General features: G+C 37.0%; 1 protein-coding gene across 1 annotated transcript in view; it reads left to right on the top strand.

The window, feature by feature from the left end:
* Positions 1 to 23,096, top strand: part of PDZD8 (PDZ domain containing 8) — a 52,812-nt gene that overhangs the window by 9,416 nt on the left and 20,300 nt on the right. Inside the window, exons 2-3 of the mRNA XM_059852034.1 lie at positions 7,916 to 8,038; positions 12,051 to 12,153. Coding sequence (XP_059708017.1) covers positions 7,916 to 8,038; positions 12,051 to 12,153 — 226 coding nt within the window. The remainder of the gene's footprint in view (positions 1 to 7,915; positions 8,039 to 12,050; positions 12,154 to 23,096) is intronic.

Here is a 23,096-nt window from a genome sequence, read left to right as displayed (position 1 = left end):
AATGAATGTCACTTGTTTAGTAAATGGTTTAAACCATTATTAAACTATTATTCCTGTTTGCCTGAGCTCAAATAGGAAGAGTAGAAGTGCAAGATCCCAGTCTGGTGATGGCATGGCAGGCTTCCTGGTGGTGTTTGGATCACCTCTGAATGATCTGTCGTGGTGAATAGTTCCTAAGTAATTAACCAGGGGAAATGACTATAGAAACTTCAACAGTTGTGTGGTTTTTGTTGGTTTGGTGTTTTTTTAAAGAATAACCATATACTTGCTAACAAAACTTCATGCAATATGTTAGAAGAAACAAAACAAGCCTAATGTTTCCAAGCAAAGAGCCCAGTGAACTAGAAAGGGAAGTGGGGTGGGAACAGCAGTGTTAGGCAGTGGTATTGTTCTAAAACAATTCTGCAAAAACTCAGAGGGTTTTTTCTATTCCTCTGTTCCTCTGAATGAAGGGCAAATTAGAGAAAGTATCCAAATTCAGAATTTGAGCAGCTTCTTCTACCAAATGTAATCACAAGTCTTAAATGTAATGTGCCATGCAGGATTTGGAAAGTGCAGGAATCCTTCCTGTTAATTAACCTGACAAACCCTTCCTGGGTTTGATTGTCATCAGTGGTGCCACAGGTCATGTCCAGACTGAGCTTCTGTGTTACTTAATCCTGTTTACAGTGTGGGTCTATTAATAAAATGCTGTGACTTGCCTGCAGTGTCATCTTTGCTTGGGGGACAGCTGGCAAGTGCATGGCCATGGTGTGTCCCTGGGTCCATTTGTGCCCTCTCCACCACTGCAGTCCTTGAGCTCTCTGCAAACCAGCTTCAGGGTGAGCTGGCAGTCATCTCAGCTTTGAAAATGCTGATGCTAAGCCTGGGCTCTCAGTGTGTGAATTGGAGCATCTTCTGTCTTGTCAGAAGTGAATTGATAAATGTAGATTGAGGAGAAGCTTCTGCAGTTTGAGCATTTTTAAAACTTACTGGAGGAGTGAGGATAAACCTTGGGAAGCTCTCCTGCCTAGAATTTACAGCAGATACAAATACTTTTTCGCTTTTGGTTTGCAGCTGTCAGGGACTGCTTTCAGCAGTGAGACAGTTGTTTTCTGTCTAAGCAGCCTAAGAGATGTCACTTTATTTCACATGGGTATAGGCTAGGGTTTAGAGCGGAGGATTAAAACTCTTCAGCTCAATGAGTGAATCATGTTCAGAGCTTAGACTTCTCATAGAACATCAGCATCTTTTTGCTCTAAGCAGGATTGCAGACAGGTGATGTTTGTTGACTTCAGACTTCCTTATGGGAGAATATTCTGCTGAAGTGAGCAAAAGCAGATGTTTGCCTCAGTCACTGGGCCCAACCTCGAATCCAGCTGGCTGAAGGTAGAGTTTTGGGGTGGCCTGGGTTTTATTTGCTTTTGTGTGTGTGTGCTTTTTATTTTTTGTTATTTTTTTCCTGCTGCTATTTTCCTTGAGTGCCTAAAAGCTGGTTGCTAAACCACACATACTTCTCTTTCAGCTCCACATGAACATAAGCATATTCTGTATTTTCTGTCCCATTTGGAGCAAAGCAGCAACAATTTCTGCTTTTTGGTTAGGGAAAATTTGTCTTCATCCTGTTGGAGATACAGCAGGATTTTCACCCCTTAATTTAAATCAACAGAACCTGGAAACTTTGGGAACAAACAGACATTGACTACATTGAGTTAACAAAGCTGCTTCAGTATTTTTGGAATTTAAAATTTGGGAAGTGTTCCTGAAATACAAAAGAATATGCACATGGCCAAGTTGATCTGGTTTGTGGTGATTAGAAATAATTTTTTGTTAGATTTTTTACCTGTGGCTATTCCAATGCAGGCAGTAAAACCATATCATTAAGACTGTCCATGTTGTATTTGCAATTTCTGCCATATAACCAAGAAAAAATCTATGATATTTTTAGAAGAAGCTACTAGACTGTTTTCATTTATTCTTTTATTTGTTCTTGTGGAAGTCAAGAACAAATTGAAGTTTGAGAAATGTCTTGTTTCAAATGTATGATTCCAGATATACCTCAGAATTACTGAGAAGAAAGAAGACTATTTTAAGAATCTGGAAATGTGTGAAACTTCTTTGAAGAAAAAAAAAAAAAGACTAGTAAAATCCTTTTTTGTTGTTGTTTTTTTTTTCTTTTGAGGTCTTGGTTTAAAAAAAAAAAAGGGACTGTTCATATATTGAGACCTTGTGTGTATGAACCTCCTACATGTGTGTGGCAGAATATCCTGTAAGACAGTGGGTGGATTACTAGACCTGATTTGCAGTTTACCATAAAACTTCCTAGAAAATAAACACCATCTTATTGCAGTAGTTTTTTTCAGGCTGCTTCTAAGCCAGATTTTCATGGCTGTGAGTAAAGCTGAAATAAGTATTATTTTTTCAGAAATCTACTTTAATTTGAATTGTTCAAGTCCCTGAGTGTAAATACTGATAGATTTCAGCAGCAGCATTATTCCTTGAGGAATTAATGGAAGCTGGAGAATTGCTTCTGTAAAATCTATAACAAAATCTATAGAGAAACCATTAATGCTACTATTTTTTTGTTCAAAATAAGGATAAACCTCATTTTTATATCTTCAGTGTGAAGAATGATATAAGCTGTTTACATTGTAATACCTGGCAAGTGTAAATGTTAGTTGATAAGCACTTTAAAGATATTAATAAGGTGATCATGTCTTTTTAGGAGTGGATTGTAATATTTTAGAATTTTTGTAGAAGTAAAACTTAATCTTAAATTACATGCACTGTCAGAATAGAGGACTTCTCTATATCTTAAAATATCTGCTCTCAATCCCCCTTTGAAGTTTACGTGCTGTACAAGTGCCTGACTTGTGTTTCTGTGACTCAGGTGAAAAACAATCTAAAAATGACTCAATTCTGTTGCATAATTAGTTGAACCTTTTGATTAGTCCCCAAACTGAAAATAAATCCAGCAGTTATTCTTTCAACAGTATTTTAGGTAAAAGAATCTTCACATACAGTAGCACTTGCAAAATTGAGATCTTCTAAACACATTCTGTCTTTAGATTGTGATAGAATTTTGCTTAACATTCTAGATGAAAATTAAGACTTGCAGTGCACTCAAAGTTGCTTTTTGCTGAAGATGCTTGCATTTTTGGTTGATTGATTCTTCTGAGGTTTAAAATCTTTTTTTGCTTTTTATTAAAATTCAAATGTTCAGTTAATGTAACTTCAGAATTCCCAAACCTGAAAATCTTTATGTCAATAGAGTAGTGCTGGGATTCATATAATTCAAGTGTTTAATGTGGTCTTAAACTGATATTCAGTACTTTTAAACACTGTTTTAGATACCAAACTTCCTTTATAAAACCAGAGAATAATTTAAAGCTTTTCCTATAACTTATTTTAGAAAAATAGTCACACTTCTTAGCAAAAGCTCTACAAAATCCCACCTCCTCCTGCCCTTAGAAATGAAACCATAAGACTTTCTACTTCTCCAAGTAGATGGAATACTGACAGCTTTTGAATTTTATTTCTGGCTCTGTTTAGCTCTGAACAATTGGTTTTGTTTTTTTTTTTTTTTTTTTCTTCTGTGATTCTGGATATTCTTAACTGAAGCAGTGAGCAGACACAGAAGCATATGGTTATCATACTAGATAAATCAATTTTTTTTAGTTCTCAATAGATTTCCTCATGCAAGTAAAAATATTAAGGAAGTACTGAGGTGAGCAGTGAATTTGGGGATTAGGTTAATTAAACTAAGATATAAAAGACTTCTGTTCTCTTTTCTGTTAAAAATTGGCTAAAGTACCACAAAACAATCATCACAGAATAGTGAATTTAAATTAAAGGGAATGTAGGTCCGACATCTTTAAAATCAAATCACCAAATCCAGACTTGTTCCAAGTAGATATCTGAGTTCTGCCTCCCAGAACTGCCAGCTGGAAGGGAGAATTCTCCCGTTCCCATTCCAGGGCTGAAAGCACTTGAAGAGAAGGGAAGAAGCTTTATGTGCTTGGGGTTTTTCTGGATACACTTTAGATCTAGACTTTGAGGGAGGTGGTGGTGAGAGGGAATGAGTCACTGGAGAGCAAATGAGCCACTGAAGTGACTCTGAAGTCTGGCATGAAGGGAGTGTAGAAGTCCTTCATGTCAAGGAGACACTGCCTGCAGTGGCTGGAAACATTTTTGCTGTGCTTTGTGTATGGAAGAGCTTAGTATTTTGCTATTTTAGTGTCTACCTTTAATCCTATATATATAATTCAGTAATTTTATCTTAATTACTTTCACTATAATCATCTAATCCCTCATGTGAAGGAGGAATTTTTGCTGTTTGTATCTTGTAATATTTGTTAAGAAACACTTGCTACACCACAGCTTCTTTTAAATGTTGTTTCTATTGGGTTGGGATTTTTTCATTTGCTTTAATGTCACATGATTGATGGATATTCCTCTTCATATTAATGCTAAGTTTTAGCTTGCTTTTTCTTAAGACTGTGCTGTCTGAATTTCAGACCTTTGGACAAGTAAGATGAGTTTGTGGAGGGACTCTGGTAATTTAAAAAGACGTTGAAAAGGCATGATAAGCATTTCATATAAAACACTTAAAGACTTTCTGCAGAGAGAGCATCCATTGCTGGCCTGCTGCAGTCCTGCCAAACAGAAGGAGAGGGATAATGGCTCTGTAAGAAGGTGTGCCCTGCTTTTAAAAGGTGGGGAAGTTCACAGGCTTTTCCTACCATGGGGAAAAAGATGGGAGAGCCTGTGATGCCTGACCTGTTGGGAGCCTGGATTTCCCCTCTGTGGTTTTACAACACAAGGGAATGGTCCCACCCTGTTACCAGCAGTCCCCATCTGGGTCTGTATTATTTCACCAGCTCCCAGTGGGAAGGTCTTTCCAAATAAATAGTATTGTCTTCTACTTAAATATTCTAACAACAGTTCAATTCCCTAGTATGTAATTGAAATCTACAGGAAATAGTAATTTGTACAATGTTTAATTTTGGAGAAGCACAAACTCTGTAAATTAAATAGATAAGTGCTATGATATAAGTTTGGAAGGCTCCAGAGCAGCACTAAAACATTAAAAATGCATTTAATGTGAGATATTTAGTTCTTTGTACGTTGCTAGTGCTGATGGAAATAGGTGATGTGTTTCTTTTTTTTGCTAATGATTTTGCAAATTAGTTGTGATAAGAATGTGAACATAAGTAAGTGCTTGTTGAAAATTAAACATGATGTTGATACTGCCTTTCAATCCTGTATTTGTAGAAAATTTAAGTAGTGCTGCACCAAGTCCCTCATCCACTGCTAAGTGTTTTATATATTCATGTATATAACTGTATTGGGATTTTAGTATTAATTCCTCTTTAATTCAGTGTTGTATACATTTTTTAAAAAGGATTTTGAAAATAGAAATCAAATATACAATAAACATTGTCTTAATCTAGCAAGGAAAATAGCTTTTTCTGGGGATTGTTTCATTATTCTGTGCTGCAGCAAAGGCTTACAGTGTATTGCTCTAATAACACTTGGTTCTGAAGTCACTTGAGGATGATGTTTCTAGTTTGAATGTGTAGGTGGATATGTCTGCATCCTTACTGGAATGTTTCAGTCTGTTATTTTGCTTTTCTGTTCTTAATTTTAGCATATAAAATAGGTTTGTCCAAGTTTGTGTTCTTGTAGATGTCCTGCAGGATGTGTGCATACATCAGCGAAAGACCTTCGAAATACCAACACTTTTAGGCGTGTTATTTGCAGAAGTTGGGAGAGCTAATGGTAACCTACTGAATCCTCTTCCTTTGTCTTTTTTCCCTGCCAGAAATCTTGTTTCAGTAAGTCACTGAAGCTCAGAATGGTTGTTAGTTAGTTTGATGCTCCCATGGAAAAGTATCTTAATGATTGATTTGAGAGAAGGAATATTGGCAGTTGCTGGTACTAACTGAAAAGCAGTTTATTAGTGCGTAAAAATCCTCAAACCTACAAGTACCTATTCACTCAGAACTTGTTATTTTCCAGTGTGCTTGCTAAACTCATCCTTTTCTGCCTAACAAAATCTTAGCTAAGTCTGTATTTAGAGGGGATAAAATCATTCCTAACAGGAACAGGGTACCCTTGCTTGTGCTTAAAGTGAGAAACGTGGGGTGAGTCTGGATGGGGAGGTGACCAGGCCCTGAAGAGGGATGAAGTTTTGCCAAATGGAAACAGTGGGGTCATCTTAGTGGTTTTTTCCCTACCATTATGATGTTTGCTATTACTTTAGTAATTCAAGAGCTATCAAGGAAGATGATGATAAAGTACCAGGTCAGTCAGTACTTGAACAAGGCATATTTTGAGTTAGTTGTTTGTGGTATACTCATAAACCTAAACCGTGGCCAGAGTGATTTAATAGCCTCATATTTTTCATGCACAAGACTTTTAAAAAAGAGTATTTAAAAGTGAGTATTTTTATGCGACATATTTCAAAATTGTTTTCTTTATGAAGGAGTTAATGAGGGAGAAACTTGGAACCAAATTAAAGTTAGAAGTTGAATTGGATTTCAGGAAAATAGCTGGAGTGTTGAGTTGTGTTTATTCACAAAGAGAACAAAAGAAATTACTTTCTCATGGCTCTGTAAGAGGCTGTTGCTCGTACAGAACCTAAGTGTCTGGAATCAGAGCATGGAGCTCCCTCCCAAAGTGTGTGCTGACAGTTAAAGGATGCTTAATTATTTATTTGAGTTTCTGAAACTCTTCAGTTCAGCTCCATGTGACTGTTTCCTGAACATATTGTGATCTCCAAATGTGACAAGCAGATGCCTCTGATGGTTGAGCAAACAGTGCTTATGAAAGAGTTCTTTCTCATGAAATGGCAGAGCCATCCTGCAGGCTCTGCTGCTCCTTTCCTGCTATTTGTGACTCTCCAGACAAATAATTGCTGGGAGGCTGCATCAGTGACAGAGGATGGAAACCAAGACACAAGGCAGTGCTGGGAAATGAGAGCAACAAATAAAGACAGAAAGAAGGAATACCCTGTAAGAGGTTTTGGGTTTTTTAAAAAAAACTTTAGCACAGATGCTGTGATATCATTCTTTGTGCAGGGTTGTGGCCCTTGCTGTTGGGGTTGCCTCTGTGTGTCAGCCATGTGATGGGGCTGCAGCTGTGCAGCCTCTCCCCCTCCTTCCCTCCTCAGATCAGGGCTGTGTCTGACACCAGAGCACTATCACTTAAAAATCAAATTGGTATTTATAACTCAGCATTTTCTAATCAAAGAGAGAGAATTATGTGGTGAGATAGCTGATGTTTTGCACAGTTATCTTGAACATGAACTGCTTTTCCTGTGAATCACATGCTGCAGTGAGGGAAATAAAGCTCAAGGGCAAATGTTTAGAATACCTGTATCTTTATTTTTATTCAAGAAGACTGGCTAAGAAGAGCCACTTAAAGTTTTTTACAAAGTGAAAGAAGAATCAGTCTGTGTGACTTAAGTGAACTGTTCATTAGCATGTACCAACAGTACTGTCATAAAAAGTTTAAGCTGTAGGATCACGGCACATTTTCATCTTTCTGTGCTGTGATGTTTATGCAGATTAACTTAAAGAACTGGTAAGATATTTACTGCAGTAGGACTCTTGTGTTAAATCATGTTTGCAATCATAAAAATGCCATGTGATTTTTTACCAGTCTCCCACTTGCTAGAAATTATTTGTGCAAGTAAATGTAACTCAATCTATTCCTATGAAGCAATTTTTGTTTGTATTGCCCAGTCTGCTGCATTCAAAAAGCTTTAGTAGCTCCTACTCATTCCTTTTGACCAGTGAATACATAGGGATGGCAGTATTTCTCTTTTTAAAGAGTGTTAAAGATTCATTATTGTCCTGTTACCTTTTTTGATATTTTTGTGTGTTCATGTTGTGTTATGTGAATTAAGAGAAGTTTCTTCTTTATTTTTCAGATTCAAGCCATTTTTTCCATGTCAATTAATGCCAGCTGATGAATATGAAGATCGAGACCTCTGTATACAGGATTTTCTGTTGACAGAAGGTCGACTGAGGGTCACATTAATTGAATGTACAAGGTATATTTTTGTGCACTTTTGCTCATTCTTGACTAAGCAAGGACCTGTTTCCTCAGTTTGTAGTAATTATAGTTGTAGGGCAGTTCTGATTTGCAAACTGGCAGCTTTGGTGTTATGATTGCACTCTAACCACAAAATGTACTTTGCTTGAAGTAAAAATGAACAAATGAAAGTTGCAGTTACTTTCTTGAGGCACTTTGGGTTTGTGTGGGGGCAAGCCTTTGCCTTTCTGAATTTTACCTGGTTACAAGCTAATCTGTATTTGCTTGGTTTGCTTTTCTTCCATAGCAAATTATGGGTCTGTTTCCAGGACAATATGAGTGTTGTAATTATATTACTGTATTATGTAACCAAAGGGAAATAATTGTTTCACTCAGTCTTACTTGGACAAATCCAAATCACTTTTATAAGGCATTATTTACTGTCTTGGTCTTGAGTAAATAATGGAAAGAAATAAAATCTATTTCCTCCATTCGTTGAAGACAATATTCTCTTCAAAGCTCAAGAAAAGGTGTGTGGGCTCTTGGTTTGTTGGGATTTTTTTGTCAGGCCTCTTGGTTTATGTTAGATCTTATCCAAGCAGTGCTAAGGCTTTGATCTAGTCATGTGCAGTTCTTCTCTTTATGAACTAAACTGCTCTGCAGAAAGGCTCTTTTTTTAACCTGTTCTTCTCATTGCTCGTATTCCCATATCAACTCCTCTTTGCACTTTTTTTCTGTAGCACTGTACAACACTTGAGCTGTATTTGCTGTACTAATGTAGTTTATCAATGGTCAAGATTTCCTGAAGATGTTCTTCTGCTTCTAAGGGTTCTGTGGTGGCAGCAGTGGTTATTTTTTTTTTTTTTTGGTGATAAAATTCCTGCTTACCTGTCTCCCTGTCTTTGTGGTGTTTTCTGTGGGTGATCCAAGGATACTAAATAACTGTCTGCATTCCTTGGACACCAGGAGCATTTCCCCTTTGACTGTACTGAGTAAGAGAACCCTGATCTCTGTCAAAGCAATTCTCCAGTTTCAGCCCAGTGATGTTGTTTTTATCATGAGGGCCAGAATGACCACCTTGCACTGTGTACAGTTGTTCTTGGTTTGGGAAGTAATCTTTAAATGTTGTCTTTCCTGAATCTGAAACACTGCGCAGCATCAACTCTTGAGTTTCTTTGCACTGAGACTCAGATTGCTCAGTCTGACATCATTCTGAACTCTCAGTGTTTTCAGCTGTCACAGATGCTTATCAGATGGCTGGGAGAGGATGCAGTTGCTGATTTGTCAGGTCTGACATAATCCAAGTGTTTTATGCAGCTTGGAATTTTTCAGCACACACTTGGAAATTGTCTCAACAGACACTTCTCAGCCAAGATGTCTGACTCTGTTGGACCCACAGTAATTCCACAGATCTTCCAGTTGTCCATTCTTTTTTTGAACTAACAGCTACAACTGCTATCCATAGAGTCCCTCAGGGAGTAAATTTGCATCTGAAGATATTGATGAGTTAGAAAGAGAAACGGACAATTTTGATAGTGAGAGAAGAAACATACACTATATACACAAAAGTAACAGTGAGCAGATTTCCCTTTTTCATCAGCCCTCTGTGAGTGGTGTGGAGGCTGGCTGGGCCAATTCCCAGTACAGCACTGTGTGCTGACATCCAGGGCTTTTGCACTTGTATCTGCCATAGGAACCTAAACATTTTTCATCCTCTCATTCTCATTCCAGAATGAAGGATCACTTTAATTTCTGTGTGGTTTTCAATTTTGCTCAGTGCCCCAGAAAGTTTTATATTTTATCAGTACAGTAGATGATCTCTTACTTCTCTACAGAATTTGGAAGTAGAATTCTTCCATCTAGTCAAGTAACAGAGTTCTGCTGCTTCTCCCATTTAAGTCTGGAGATTAGTAATGAAACTATAGTGGTAAAATGTTTAGCAAACTTTTTCTGTATTATAAATGGCTTTTTAAATTAAATTATACTCTTCACATGACCAAATACTTGCACTTTTCACACTTCTTTTCTAATTGCAGGCTTGACCATAGCAATTTTCTGCTGTCATGCTGTTGAAAGAAAAATTAAATTTGCTCATAATTAATGAAAGGATGGGAACTTTGGTGTAAAGAAATAATAAGGAATATATCTGGCAAGTCTTTATCTGACCTGTGCAAAAAACTCAAGTTCTCAAAAAGTGCAATGCCCTCAAAGAACTGAATTGTTGCAAAAATGCTGTTATCTGTCATTATCTTAAAACTTTTAAGAAAAAGGGAAAAACAAAGCAACATTCTGTTAAATTTTGTCTTTGTTTCTTTTTAATCAGGAAACACTGTGAAAAAAGTAACAAAGGTAATAAACTCTGATTTTATTAGGCAAGAATACACTTCCAAAACTGTGCCATAAAATGGGCACTTTTCAATCTGTAGGATATAGATATCTCTTTAATATTAGTCATACATAATAATGTCAATCTTTATGTGCAGCTGTCTTACAGGATGCAGCACCTTTCTTTGCATATTAATGGAGATGTTGTGCAAGCAAAAATTTTCTTAGTGTAGCAGAAGTTAGAATTTTGCCTTTGTCTTTCTGAAATTGGAAATTGAGGTCCAAACTTCCAGCATGAAGAGCTCATTAAAATTTAAATGTGTAGTTTGGCTGCCTTGTGATGTGTTTGTTCACCAGATTAGAAAGTGCTGTTAACCTGCTGTAAGATGAAATCTCAGTATGGCTCTTGGTTTTGCTTGTGGCTTATGTTGCAGTTCTGGCTAAAAATTGTTCTATTCCCGTTTTGAGCTATCTCATGTGCTTGTTTTTTCTATTCAGTACAGCAAAATAGCTCCTGTGCTGATATTTTAGAGGGGCCATAAGTGCCCCTGAAGAATTCCTTAAGAGTGTATCTACATGAGCAGAAGCAAGCTTGAGAGCTGTCACAGTCAGAGTGGTGTTTACCCTGGGGTTGTCTTAATTTTACCAGCTCTGATCATTGGTGAAAGTTGTCTTCAATAGCTTTACTTAATTTTCAAAGGATGTTTACTACAAATCTCCACATCTGAAAGATGAGACTTTTTGATTATAAATATTTAACCTAGAAATATTATTGAATAATGTCAAGATAAACAGAGAATATGGACATGTTTTTCTGACAGCTTGTGTCTGCATAATCTAAAGAGTTGTATAACACATCACAATCACAAAAAAGTTACTTGGGATGAAAGATTAGAAACTGTTCTTGTAAAATGTGTATAGAAAGTTTAGTGGGGAATTAAAATCTGACTGCTCTTTTGAATGAGTAAGGCTTGTTTGAAGTTTTTATTCCAAAATATTTATCCGCTTCCAGCTACTGTGAGATAAGCTGTGAACAACTTGATTACTGTTCTATAGCCTAAAGTTTATAGTGTGGGCTTTTTTTTCTCTTCTAGTACTAATATCTGTCTGAAAAGCTTTGTAGCCTTCTGGAATAAGGTATCATGCATGAAGAACTACTCTGTTATAAATGTTACAAAAATCATAGATAAGAGGATCACAGTTTAGTGAAATATGAATATAAGCAGTAGTAAACTGACTCTAATCTACAGTAGCATTCTCTTAAACTAACAAGAGCTTCCCATTGTAAAGTTTAGGACTAAAGTGGAAGACTCTGGTGGCTATTGTTGCTCTTCTTAAAATAAAACAAAAGCCCTTTATGGGAAAATGCCAGTTGAACACTATATAAAAACAAAGCAACCAAGCCCCACCCCCCACAAAAAACAAACAAACAAAAAAAAAAAAAAAAAAAAAAGGAAAAAAGTCAACTCAAAAAAACCCCTTAGCTAAAAATTCTGTTATATTTTATATTTTTAGAGTTCTTCCACTAGAGGGTGCCAGTGTCTTTCCTTTGGTGTAAGGCTGTGCCTTTGCAATCTGTTCTCTCTGGACTTGTGGGTATACACGTTGGTAATAATAGTGAATAAATGAAGAATAGGGAATTTAATGTGATATCTAGGGTATATGTAATGGTACTACAGTTCTTACCACAGGCTTTTCTATTTCAGGTTACTGGTGTTTGGATCCTATGAAAGAGAAACAAATGTTCATTGCACAATGGAGCTGAGCAGTAATGTTTGGGAAGAAAAATCAAGAAGTTCTATTAAAACGGTAAAAAAAAAAGGGTGTCATCTTTGCATATTGCACTTTGTCTTATGCACTTGATACATTGTCTAGAAAGTGTGTCTTTAGGCAATGACATGGGTGACATAACAGAAAAAAACAGACCCAAAACATAGCAGACCAGTCATTCACTTTTTAGTCCACTGGCCAATTACCGTGTATGGATAACATCATGTTCAGTTCTCACAACTGAAACTGTACCTAGTTTGAATATACTGCCAGCTGTCCAGCTGCATTAAAACAAGCAGTGGAAAACATACATTTTATAGTCTTGTTATGTTTGGGTGGGGCAGTATTTAGAAAGCAGTGAGTAAGATTCACCTGTCTTTGCCTGGCCAGTATTGCAAGGTAATGTTTTACTAATTGTTGCACTTGATAACAGGAGTTTAACAGCATACAGCCTGCAGATTGCCTGCCTTTTTTTTGTGTGTGAGAGTGAGAATGACCTTTTTTTATTCAAAGAAGAGGTGTGATGTATGAAACAGCCTTTCAGTTTTACATTAGAGGGATATTGTGTTAGTAATCAAATTGAATTGGGCTTGTGCTGAGCATTAAGTAGTGTGCTTATTGAAGAAAACCCCCCAAAGCTTTAAAAAGACTTCATGTTAACAGTTGGTTTCATGTAAAGAAATCAGTGGAACAAAAATCCCTGCCCTGAATTTTCTCTCTGCTGAGTGCCACTAATTTAAGCCTTTGCCTTTGTTACATCTGACTGGAGTTGTGTTTGGAGACCGGCATCGTTTTCCACTGGAGCAGCAAGAATCCAGAATTTCAACATCTCATTCAGTTTTCCATCATTAAATTCCACTTTGCATTGGGTCTAAAATCCTTGTAACAAATGCTGTTATACTTGTTTTCAGCTTATCTATGTTATGTTTTGCCAAAAAGGGACAAATAGCCCCTTTTTGAGCAATAGCTGTGTATGAAAACATGCACAGAATCTGCAGGGTGGATGCTCTGGCAGTGAAGGTGGCAATGCATTGATTTACCAGTACACTCCTCTAGACAAATTAGCATGTGATTATTTTTAGAGGTTGAGCAGCAACGTTACAACACATTCTTTTACACAGAGGAAAGGAAAAACGCTCTGCAGACGCTGTGGCACTGATGTGTTTGTGACAGCAGATGGCAGTAGGAGTAAAGGAGTGACAGTGAATGGCTTCTTTTAAAACTATGGAAAAGTACTCACGGGGAGGCTCTCAAAAACTCCTCTTCAGTGTCATATCTAAAGTGAAATGGCAGGTATTTAAATGAAATGGCAGTTTTTTAAAATGTCCTAAGTTTTTGGAAATCTGGCCCTCAATGTACAGAGGGGTTTTTGTGCATCTGTGGTGCAGTCCTTCATTCAGTGGGTTCAAGCACTGCCAGAGCAGAGACTCCTTAGTTTGAGTTGCTGCATCTCGAGCTCAGCTGGCACTGGAGAATTCACTGTGCCCAACCTCGTTGAACTTGAGGCCCCTGGAATGGTGGCCTGGTTTAAAGGTCCTGCTTTTGAAATCTCAGTATGGGACAATATGGAAACTGAAAATTAGCAACTTGCAGAACTGCTTTTTATTCAACAGATGTAGCAAAATCATGGAAATGTCTTTTCCTTAGGAAATCCAGTTAAATTTGCAAGCTAAGTTACAAAATGTTAGGACATCTCATTGTGTGGTTAGAGTATTTTCAAAGGTCCTCAACAAAACAGGAAGAGTTGCTTATACATTTAGCACTGGAACTTAGTTCTTTTCAGAAATACTAACTATGTGAGTAGTTAAATAGTCAGTTATAATGAAAAAATTGTGTTATTTTTCAAAAAAAAAAAGTTTATTTCTATCCTTAGTTATGATTATTAGCCCTAATGCAATATTAACCATGAGGCAGCTGATGGCAATACTTAATAGCTTTTTAATATTAAATCCTTCTTGTAATGCTCACATGTGCAATACTTACTCGAGATGAAGTTAGACTGATTAACAATTTTAGAAACTACAAAAAAGAAATAGCAGAAAAGTTAAAGTGAAAAGCTAAAGGTACATTCTGGTTTAACAGAATTTATAATTTATACAAGCCTCTAATTTATACAAGCCTCACAAAGGCATGACAATACATCCTCTGATTCAGACTATGTTCTACAATGTTCCCGAGGAAAATTCTCATAACTTTCTATACTTCCTGACATTTTCATTCTTTTTATTGTGTTAGTAGTAGTGATAAAAGATTAGACAGGTTTAATACTTTGTAATGAATTTTGGCAAGACTTTAATCTGATCCCAGAATTTATGGAACGTTAGTAGATGTCACAATTGATTTTGAAAAAAGATGCTGTGTTATTGAATATATCTGGAGCATTATTGAAGTGTCTGTTACAATACAAAGGTGTCTCAGGCTTATGTTTGTCAAATCTGAAACACGAGTAAGACTTAAGACAGTGATTTGGCACATTCCCATGTGAAACATTCACACATCCTTAAATACCTTAATTAGTAGTACGTGCTGCTGGAATTAAGATTAATCAGTGCATTGCTATGTAAAAGTGATGTATGGCTAGGATGGAGTAATTAGCATTAGCAGCATTGGATTGGCAGACAGGTGTTCTGTGTATGGTTAAATAATGAGATATCTCTAAATAATGAGATACATGCTTGTAGATATGAAGTGGAGGCTGTGTCATAAATGTGGGTGGGCTGACTGGAAGTCAGCAGTACCAGGTTAATTTCTACAAACAAAAAGAATTGTTCTATTTTCCCTTGGAACACATCTGTTCAGAGTAAACCTTGGGCCCCCTCTACCCTTGGTGAGGCTCTTTACCACTACCAGCTCTTCCTGTGCAGTGTTATGAAAGAACAACATGATTTTTCAGCAAAAATCAAAAATTTATTTATAAAAGGAAAGTACAGTCTGCTTTCTGTACAACTGGCAGAAGGATGGACATGGAAATGAACTTGAAGTATGAGTGGCAGAGACCTGAGGTAGCTTTGTAAGTACCCTGTACATTGACTGCTCTGTAGATGCTGGTGCTTTTCTCTGGATCCACCTCTGTAGAGAAGAATGACTCTAAAGTGCAGTTGTATTGAAGTGAGAATCTTGATTCTGATGAACTGCACTGCAAATCTTTGTAGTCATGTTTCTTTTATCTACATACTGATTTTTTTCTGATAAAGATTAAGAAGTTTTCTAGAAATTGTAGAAAATATTGCAAAGAGATTGGTATCTTCTGATAATCTTATACTTATGTATACTGTACATGGTTTGTGCTTTTTATTGGTTGTAACAGTCCAAAGTAATGTGGAGAGGTTCTCCACTGCATACCAAAAATATATCTGTTCCAAATTTTCTCTTAAAGACTTTTTTTATATAAATTCAGGAGCACAAGAGAACCATTATTGATCATGAAATAAGTTACATAACCCAAGAAAAATTGGAGGGAACACCTTTACACTCTGGTATCAGCTATGTTGTCTGAGGTGGTACTGCGAGAATAGCCATGGGTTCGTATTTCTCCACAATTTCTTATTTCTTACAGGCAGTAAGTGTTGGGGATTTTTATTGTTGGTAGGGTTTTTCATTATGATGTTTTAAAATCCCTTCTATAAATATTAACTTTAGCAATACTGAAACTGGATTTCATATTCTGCAAAGTAAAAATTTCCATCTAAAATGCCACGTGTGGTGGCCTGTAGGATTCACTCTTGCAGCAGTTGTCTCAGAAGCACACAAATATCTCCTGAAGTAATCTAATAATAGAAGGAATTAAAGAATTAAGATTAGCATCCCAGTGCTTTTTTATGAACACTGCTTGATGTTTTCTCCAGTTCATTCTGAACATTGTGATCAACACTGGAGTAACTCAAGGGGAAGGACCTATAACACCATCTTTCAACCTTGCAATATAGAAAAAAAGAGCAGTATTTCTCAGCTTTTCATAAAAGTAAATTTACTTTATCAGGGATTAAGGGAAACTTCAAGGTATTCCAATACCATAACATATGAATCTAAAATGAAAAATAATGTAAATCAAATCCAGCACCTTCTGAAATGAGTTGCCTGAAGGTATTAAACTATAATGTCAAAATTTAAAGCAACTGTGAAATGTTAATTTGTGAATACATGGAGTTAAATGCCTCACAGTTGGCATTTCACTGTGCTTATTTAACAGCCTGCCATTTCAGCATTTAATCCTATCAAAAGAAAGAAGGAGGATTAAAGCAAGAAAAGCTTTTTGAAAATGTCACTTTTTATGAAAATTCATGATCTTGTAAAACTTGGTAATATTTGTAAATACAATGGGGAATAGTTCTGAGATTTGAGCCTTACATAATATTCTGTAATCTGTCTTTCAAATAAACTTGAAGGCCATCAGGTTTTTTTCAGTCTCATCCTAAACATTTAAGCTTTTTGACTTGGGGCTTCAGAAAATTTTACTGTGATTTAATGAACAACCTTCCGTGAAAATGCACAGCAGTTCTTTATTACTTAAAAACTGTTGAATATGAACATTAAAAAAAACCCCATCAAAACCCCACTGACAGAGGGGTTTATTTCAGTGTATATTCAGATAGTTCTTTAGAGCCCAGTGTCATTATTTCAGTCACAGCCTGACCTGGAACTTCTTACCTGCTCATCAGAAGCTGGCCTGTGCTGTATCCTGGCCATGAGCACCCTTGCTGGGGTAGGCAGAAAGCAGAGATTGCTCCACTCTGGCATTTGGCAGCAGACAGTCCTAAATGCAGCATGTGCATCCAAGGCTGGGGCTTCCCTTCTCTGCACCTTTTTCTCCCTATGTCCAAATTTGACATTGTGATTTTCCCTGGAGTGCTGCAGACGTTGACTGCTTGCAACAAATCTGACTTGCTGATCTCAAATTGAAAATAGTAGATGGAAAGATTAATGGATAAAATCACTTGAGTGAGAAGAAGCTTTGGTGGACAGTGCTTAGTGCTCTCTGTGTTCTTGCACTTCCCCATCCCCAGCTCTTTCTCTGAGAGTTGCCAGTAAGGCTGGTTCATGCTCCTTGGATTTAGGAGTTCTGGAACCATCTACTTGTCTCGTATAGTGAAATAAGTTTGATTTGAAGCCACCTAATTCCAGTTGAAAGTATCCAGCTGAGGTTTTACAAGCTGATGTTTTGCAAGGTGTTGACCTCTGAAAATGTGGCAGTGACCTCCTGATTCATCAGTCATGAAAGAGGCTCCAGCCTTTTAGTTGGTTATGTTGGGTGAATTGTCCTTAGTAAGACTTTTCTGTATGACCATTTCAGGACAAAAGCTACATGAAACTTCAGGCTTAGTAAGGGTTAGTTCTTTTCTTTAAGTACTTTTTTACAGACCTGATCTGAAAAGAAAATAATTTTTGCTGTGTTTTTACTCATGGAATAGCCAACCTGTAGTAGAGATTCTCTGAGCTACCTTTCAGTTGACTATTTTATGTATCATCCTGATAGTACCCAGTTTGACTGTCAGTTGTAAGCTTTTTTTGTCATACTTTTTTAATGTACAGGTTCATATTTAAAGATATGTAGCTATTTACAGTAAATTATACCTTGTCCTTAGAAATGCTTGTAAAAGTGAAGACTGTTTCAGAGTGTCACCAGATGTAGTACTGGTGACTTTTTTTTTTTTCCCCTCCTTATTCTTGTTGCCTTTTCTGTAACAGGTCCAAATACTGAATGCAGTTAAGAGTTTTAAGTAGGTTTTACAGCAGCTGTCTTTCTCATTTGCAAAGAAATTGATTTACAGTGATAGCTGATCTTGCTAAATAAATAGATGGCTGATGCATGAAAGCTAACTTTGTTTGCATAAACAGTATGGCTTCTTATAAGAGAGATAACAATGTTTTATTGGCCAGAGTACACAAAGTGGTTCCTGGGTAATTCAGTATTTCTGGAATGGCTTTTTCAATTATTTTGTTACATCCTATTGCAAAGTTGCATGGCCAGATGAGCTGGCAGCTTGGAGGCTGCCTCACATGACTGAAGTGGAAGGGGAGGGACTTACTTAAACAAAGATATCTACAGCCACCTTTGGAAAAAATAAGCTGGTTCTAGTCTCACTGGTTTGTAGTTTGTTTTCCTCTTCAGCCCCCTAGTTTACTTTTAAAATATATTTTTTCTGATAACTTTTTAATAGTTAGCCTTTTCCTAATGTTGGGGTTTTTTTTCAGATTAAGAGGCTGGGATCTGTTCTTACTAAGGAGGTAGTAACTGGATTGGAGCTAATTTACTCATGTGTATGGATTTTAGTGATGTTGCAATGTTTCCCTACCAAATCAAGACCTCATCATGTTGGGCAGGTTGACAGCTATTTTCCTTCTATTGGTGAACAGTTATGTCTCCCAAAATAATGAAGAAGGGGAGTCTGTGCTTGATGTGTAATTACTGAACAGAAACATTTTCCAGTGAGAAAGCCTGGGAGTGGGTAAAAACTTGTAGAAAAGGGGCCCATGGCTGTGAGTAAAACTGTTGTTAAGAAATAGCAAGGTATTGGCACTTGGTGCTCACAAACTCTCCTAAAACCAGTTATCTCCCACCCAACATCTGTGTGAGATGTGTGCAGGTTTGACATGACAGAGTTGCAGAGCTGTTCTTTTCTGACTGCAGGTTGCTCAGTAAGAGCCTGTCTGAGTGTTACTGCCACAAGCAGTTCATCTTCTGGAAGTTCATCTTGCAGTTAAGGAAGAGAAAATTACATTGGAGTTTCTGCAGATTGTCAAAGGATAGGCAAGTGCTTGTAGTTGTCACAGAACAGCTGATGTTTAACTTCTGCCCTTCAGGAATCTGATATTGTCCTTGCTTCCAAGTATAAATATCTCACCTGTTTATAGACTTGGAGTGCATTAATAACTACTGGGAAGACCATACAAGAAATCTCAGCTGCTTGGTTCTGGTTGTTACTGTTTTGTTTACACTGGCTGAATTAACAATTACGTTAGCTTAAACAAAAGTATCATCAGGTTGCATACCAGGAAGAAATTTAGAATTGAGATTTAAAAAAATATCCTTAATTATTAACTGTAATTATTTATATTCATTATTTAACTAATAAACCTACCATTCTTTAATGTGGGTATCTCATGCCCTTCAATGGGGTAGAAATGAATTTCCATACACCACAAATAGTTGATGTCTAGTCATTTTAAATTTTATGGCTCAAGTGTCAAAATAGAGGCATAAAATGTACTGAGTGACTGCAAAGAAAGCCTTTAATTTTGTGGGAGGAATCCCTTATTCTGAGTACAGTCTAATGTATTGTAATTATTTTTTTGAAGTCAAACGCTCTAAGTAGTTCAGATTCTTGAACTCAAGGTAATGCAGTGTTGTTACATGTGTCACATCTTGCCTTCCTAGAATGTAATTATTTAACTGAACGTTATCTCAAATCAACTGTTTATCTTTTTTCTTTCTTTCTCCCTCTTCAGTCACAAGCTAAACCAGAAATTAGGTGCTTATCTCAGTGTTACAAGTCTCTTCTAGGTTTGGTGGAGCTCAACACTTGAAGGCCACACAGAGTGAAGGAGAACAGTGGTATATTTATATTGTTACAATTTTCAATGGTTACTGCATTAGCAGTTACTGTGGTTGTTCTGTCTGTAGAATAGCAGGAGTGGAATCTCACTTTGTAGGCAAAAGTGAATATTAAGATAATTATCAGTGCAAGATAAGTGATTCTTATTGGTGACCAAGCATCTTAAAAATGGTTTCCATAATTTAAAAAAAATTTATAAGCAAAAATTTTCCCAGAGGAGTGCAGTGCATGTTCTCCCAGAGCTCTGTAATGATGGCAGAGAGCAATAAGAGAATAATGTGAGTGGGCAGTGCAGCAGTTGTCCTGGAAAAGCCTTGGGGATCAAACCTGGAATTGCCAATTCCTGTCATACAAATGAAATGACTAAAAGGTCACCTGGTATATTAAGGTTAGAAGGAGCAGAGTGATGCTCTGCAAAGGCCACCTGCAGATCAGAAGTGATCAGGAGGAAATAATCATTAGAAAATTGAGCATTTCCCTTAATGCAATATGGTAAAAGCCTGTCTCTGTCAGAGTTTGGGTGAGATAAATAGAATTTAGGAACTATGAGTGTATTCACAGATACTTTAATCAAAAGTCAGTATATTCAGATCTATACTTCTGTCATCTCTTTCCATTTTTAGATGCTTCGTTTGGAACAAATATCATGTCTGTGCACCCTCACATCCATTTGATATTAATTGAAGCTTTAGATTTTCCTTGGCTGAAGAAAAGAAAGGAAGCCTAATTCCTTAGAAACCTGAGGCAGATATGCAGAAATATTTTTTGTGTGTTTTGTGTGTTGTTTTTTTCTAATTATAAAAGCCATCTGAAAGCATATCTACTGTAAATATGCATATGCACTTTTGAAGTATAAGTTGTGCATATAAGTACATGCACTTATATATATATGTATAATGAAAAATATCAGTTGCTCTACTTCAGTTGAATATATATGGAAGTCTGATGGATAACAAGTTGACCGTGCATTAAAAAAAAAGTAGATACTTGTAAATACAATAAGTGACCCTTGAGAAACTGGAATTGACTCACCTGAAGTTCATCAGCAGAGTCAAGAAATAACAAAGTTGATATTTAGAGAGCAATTGCAGAAATCTGTTTCTAGGTTCCACAGCAGTTAAATCACACATCTGTGGGAATATATCAGAAATAGTCTGTACAGCAGCTTGTAAACAAAAAACAATCACTTTACATAACAATGTGAGCTACGTGTGAAGGGAGCATAGGATTACAGTGTCGAGAACTTCTAATGCAAACAAACATATGGCTCATCTCCACTGTAAATCTCCCCCTTTCAAAGCAGTGATTTCCACTGGTTTAAATCAGATGCACATTTACAGTAGGATTTCATTGGACTAGTTAAGTATACAACAAGTAACTTGCTTAAGTCACAAACTGCTGTTCATTCACATGGTATTTCTGTGAAATGTGGAGTCCAATTCTGTTTGAGCTGTACAGTCTGTTCTTGGGGACTATGAAACACACCAGTATGACAATTAGTCTATTTCTGGATTCAAGACTTGTGTATAGACTGTAGATCAAGTTCTCTCTATGGACATGTACATATAAATCAATGAAAGAAAGTTGGGAAACCAGATGTGCATTTTGCAAGAAAAGTGGACAGTGGGGTGCTTAGGCTGCCCTGTTAGAGCTGGTACAGCCTTGGGGCTGAGGGCAGTCCTGGAGGCCTTGCTGGACTCTTCTCCTGGAACACTCATCAGCATCAGCATTAGCAGCAGCACTGCTGCCACAGCTTCCTCTGCAGGGAATGCAGGCGGTGTGTTCCAGGAGCAGGAGCACTTCCTAATGCAAATCCAAGGCCAGGAGGTGGGGACCATGGGGAGCTCTGCCTCAAGAGCACACGGCTGGCCTGAGCTGAGGCTGTGCCTGTGCACAGCAGAGAGGAAGTGCAAACAGTGACTGCCAGCTTGGTGCAGGAGACCGTGTGCAGGGATAAATACCTGCACCAGTTCTGCTGCACAGAGAGCAGTGGAAGTAGGACAAGAATAACACTACCAGCAAAGCCAGCTCATGGGAGTAGAGTAGCTGTGAATATTTAGCTAATGTGGAATCTTTAAAGTGCTTGATTAATGTATGTTATTTACAGGTTTGAAACTCCCAGAAAATATGTGGTTGTATGGTCAGAAACATTCAGCAGAAAAATTGGCTTGATTCCTACCATTTCTTTATAATTGTATATAGTCCAAAAGAAGATTAAAATGGTATCTGGCTAAGGTATCTGTTTGAGTGGAGTCAGTAATTTAGAATGGAAAGGATCTCTGGAAGTAATCTGGTCCCAGCTCCAGCAAGGCCAGAGCCAAGCTGGCTCAGACCCTCTTCCTGAGCACAGCCAGGCAGGGCTCATTGATAAAAAAGTCTTTTTTCTTCAAATTGTATTTTCACTTTTGGTAAATAGTACATGACAGACTATGCTGTTACACAGGGAGGGCAGGGCAGCAGAGCTATCTCATTTCAACTAGTTAAATAAAAATAATTCACAAAAATACTAATTTAGTCTTCAGACTAGCCTAAGAATATATGTGTAGGGATGGCTTCAGATGAAATAAACTTTCTTTGCATAGCAGACAGTCCAGGCTGGAGGCAGTTTCAGCCTAAAAACTCTTAATTAAATTGCATCAAGATTACATCTGAGGTACAGACCTGCTGGAGAGAGAAAGTAATATTAAATGTCTTCATTTAGTTTACAGTGGGTGTTTTGCCAAAACATGGGAACATCTATGATGGATTTTTACTCCTTGCAAAACAGTATTTGAGAAAAGAATTCATTTTTTTGAACAATTTTTTTGCCAATCTTGATAAACATTTTTATTTCCACTGGAGTTGTTGAAGCTTTCACTATTGGAAGAGAATCTGAAATAGGGAGTATTCTAAAAATGTTTTTAATAACTCAGAGCAAACTCTTGGCTGCTGTTGTGAGCAGAGGCATTCAAATTCTTGCCAACTGATGTGTAGAAGTGGATGTGGAACCAAAAGTCTTTGTTGCATATGATTGAGGTAACCAAGAGTTGTAATTAATTCCCGAGCTTTAAAAATAGCTTCTAGGAGGAACAGATTTCATGACTGGTCATTAAAGCAATATTCCCTCATATCTAGTAATTGTAATGAAAATAAAATAGATTTACCAGAAAATTAAGAACCTGATTCTCACTAAGAAGAAAAAATTTACTTCTGCAGAGATTAGTTTTGTTTCTGAATTTGTTTTAACAGATGGAAGTAGTAACTTATAAAGATACTGGAAATGTGTCCTGGACACAATACACACTTCTCTGTACATTCAGAAATAATTTAGTAGAGCAAAGGGTTCTTTTTTGATTTTGCCAAATCCTCAGCCTGGTGTATAATGCTTCAAATGCTGAGGTAGGTATTTCAAATCTGCAATAGAAAAGACTCGAGGAATGTTGCTGTGGC

This window comes from Haemorhous mexicanus, chromosome 7 (assembly GCF_027477595.1).
Source record: "Haemorhous mexicanus isolate bHaeMex1 chromosome 7, bHaeMex1.pri, whole genome shotgun sequence".
In the NCBI taxonomy this organism is placed as follows: domain Eukaryota; kingdom Metazoa; phylum Chordata; class Aves; order Passeriformes; family Fringillidae; genus Haemorhous; species Haemorhous mexicanus.
The sequence above is the reverse complement of the archived record's forward strand: the minus strand, read 5'-3'. Positions and strand labels throughout refer to the sequence as shown.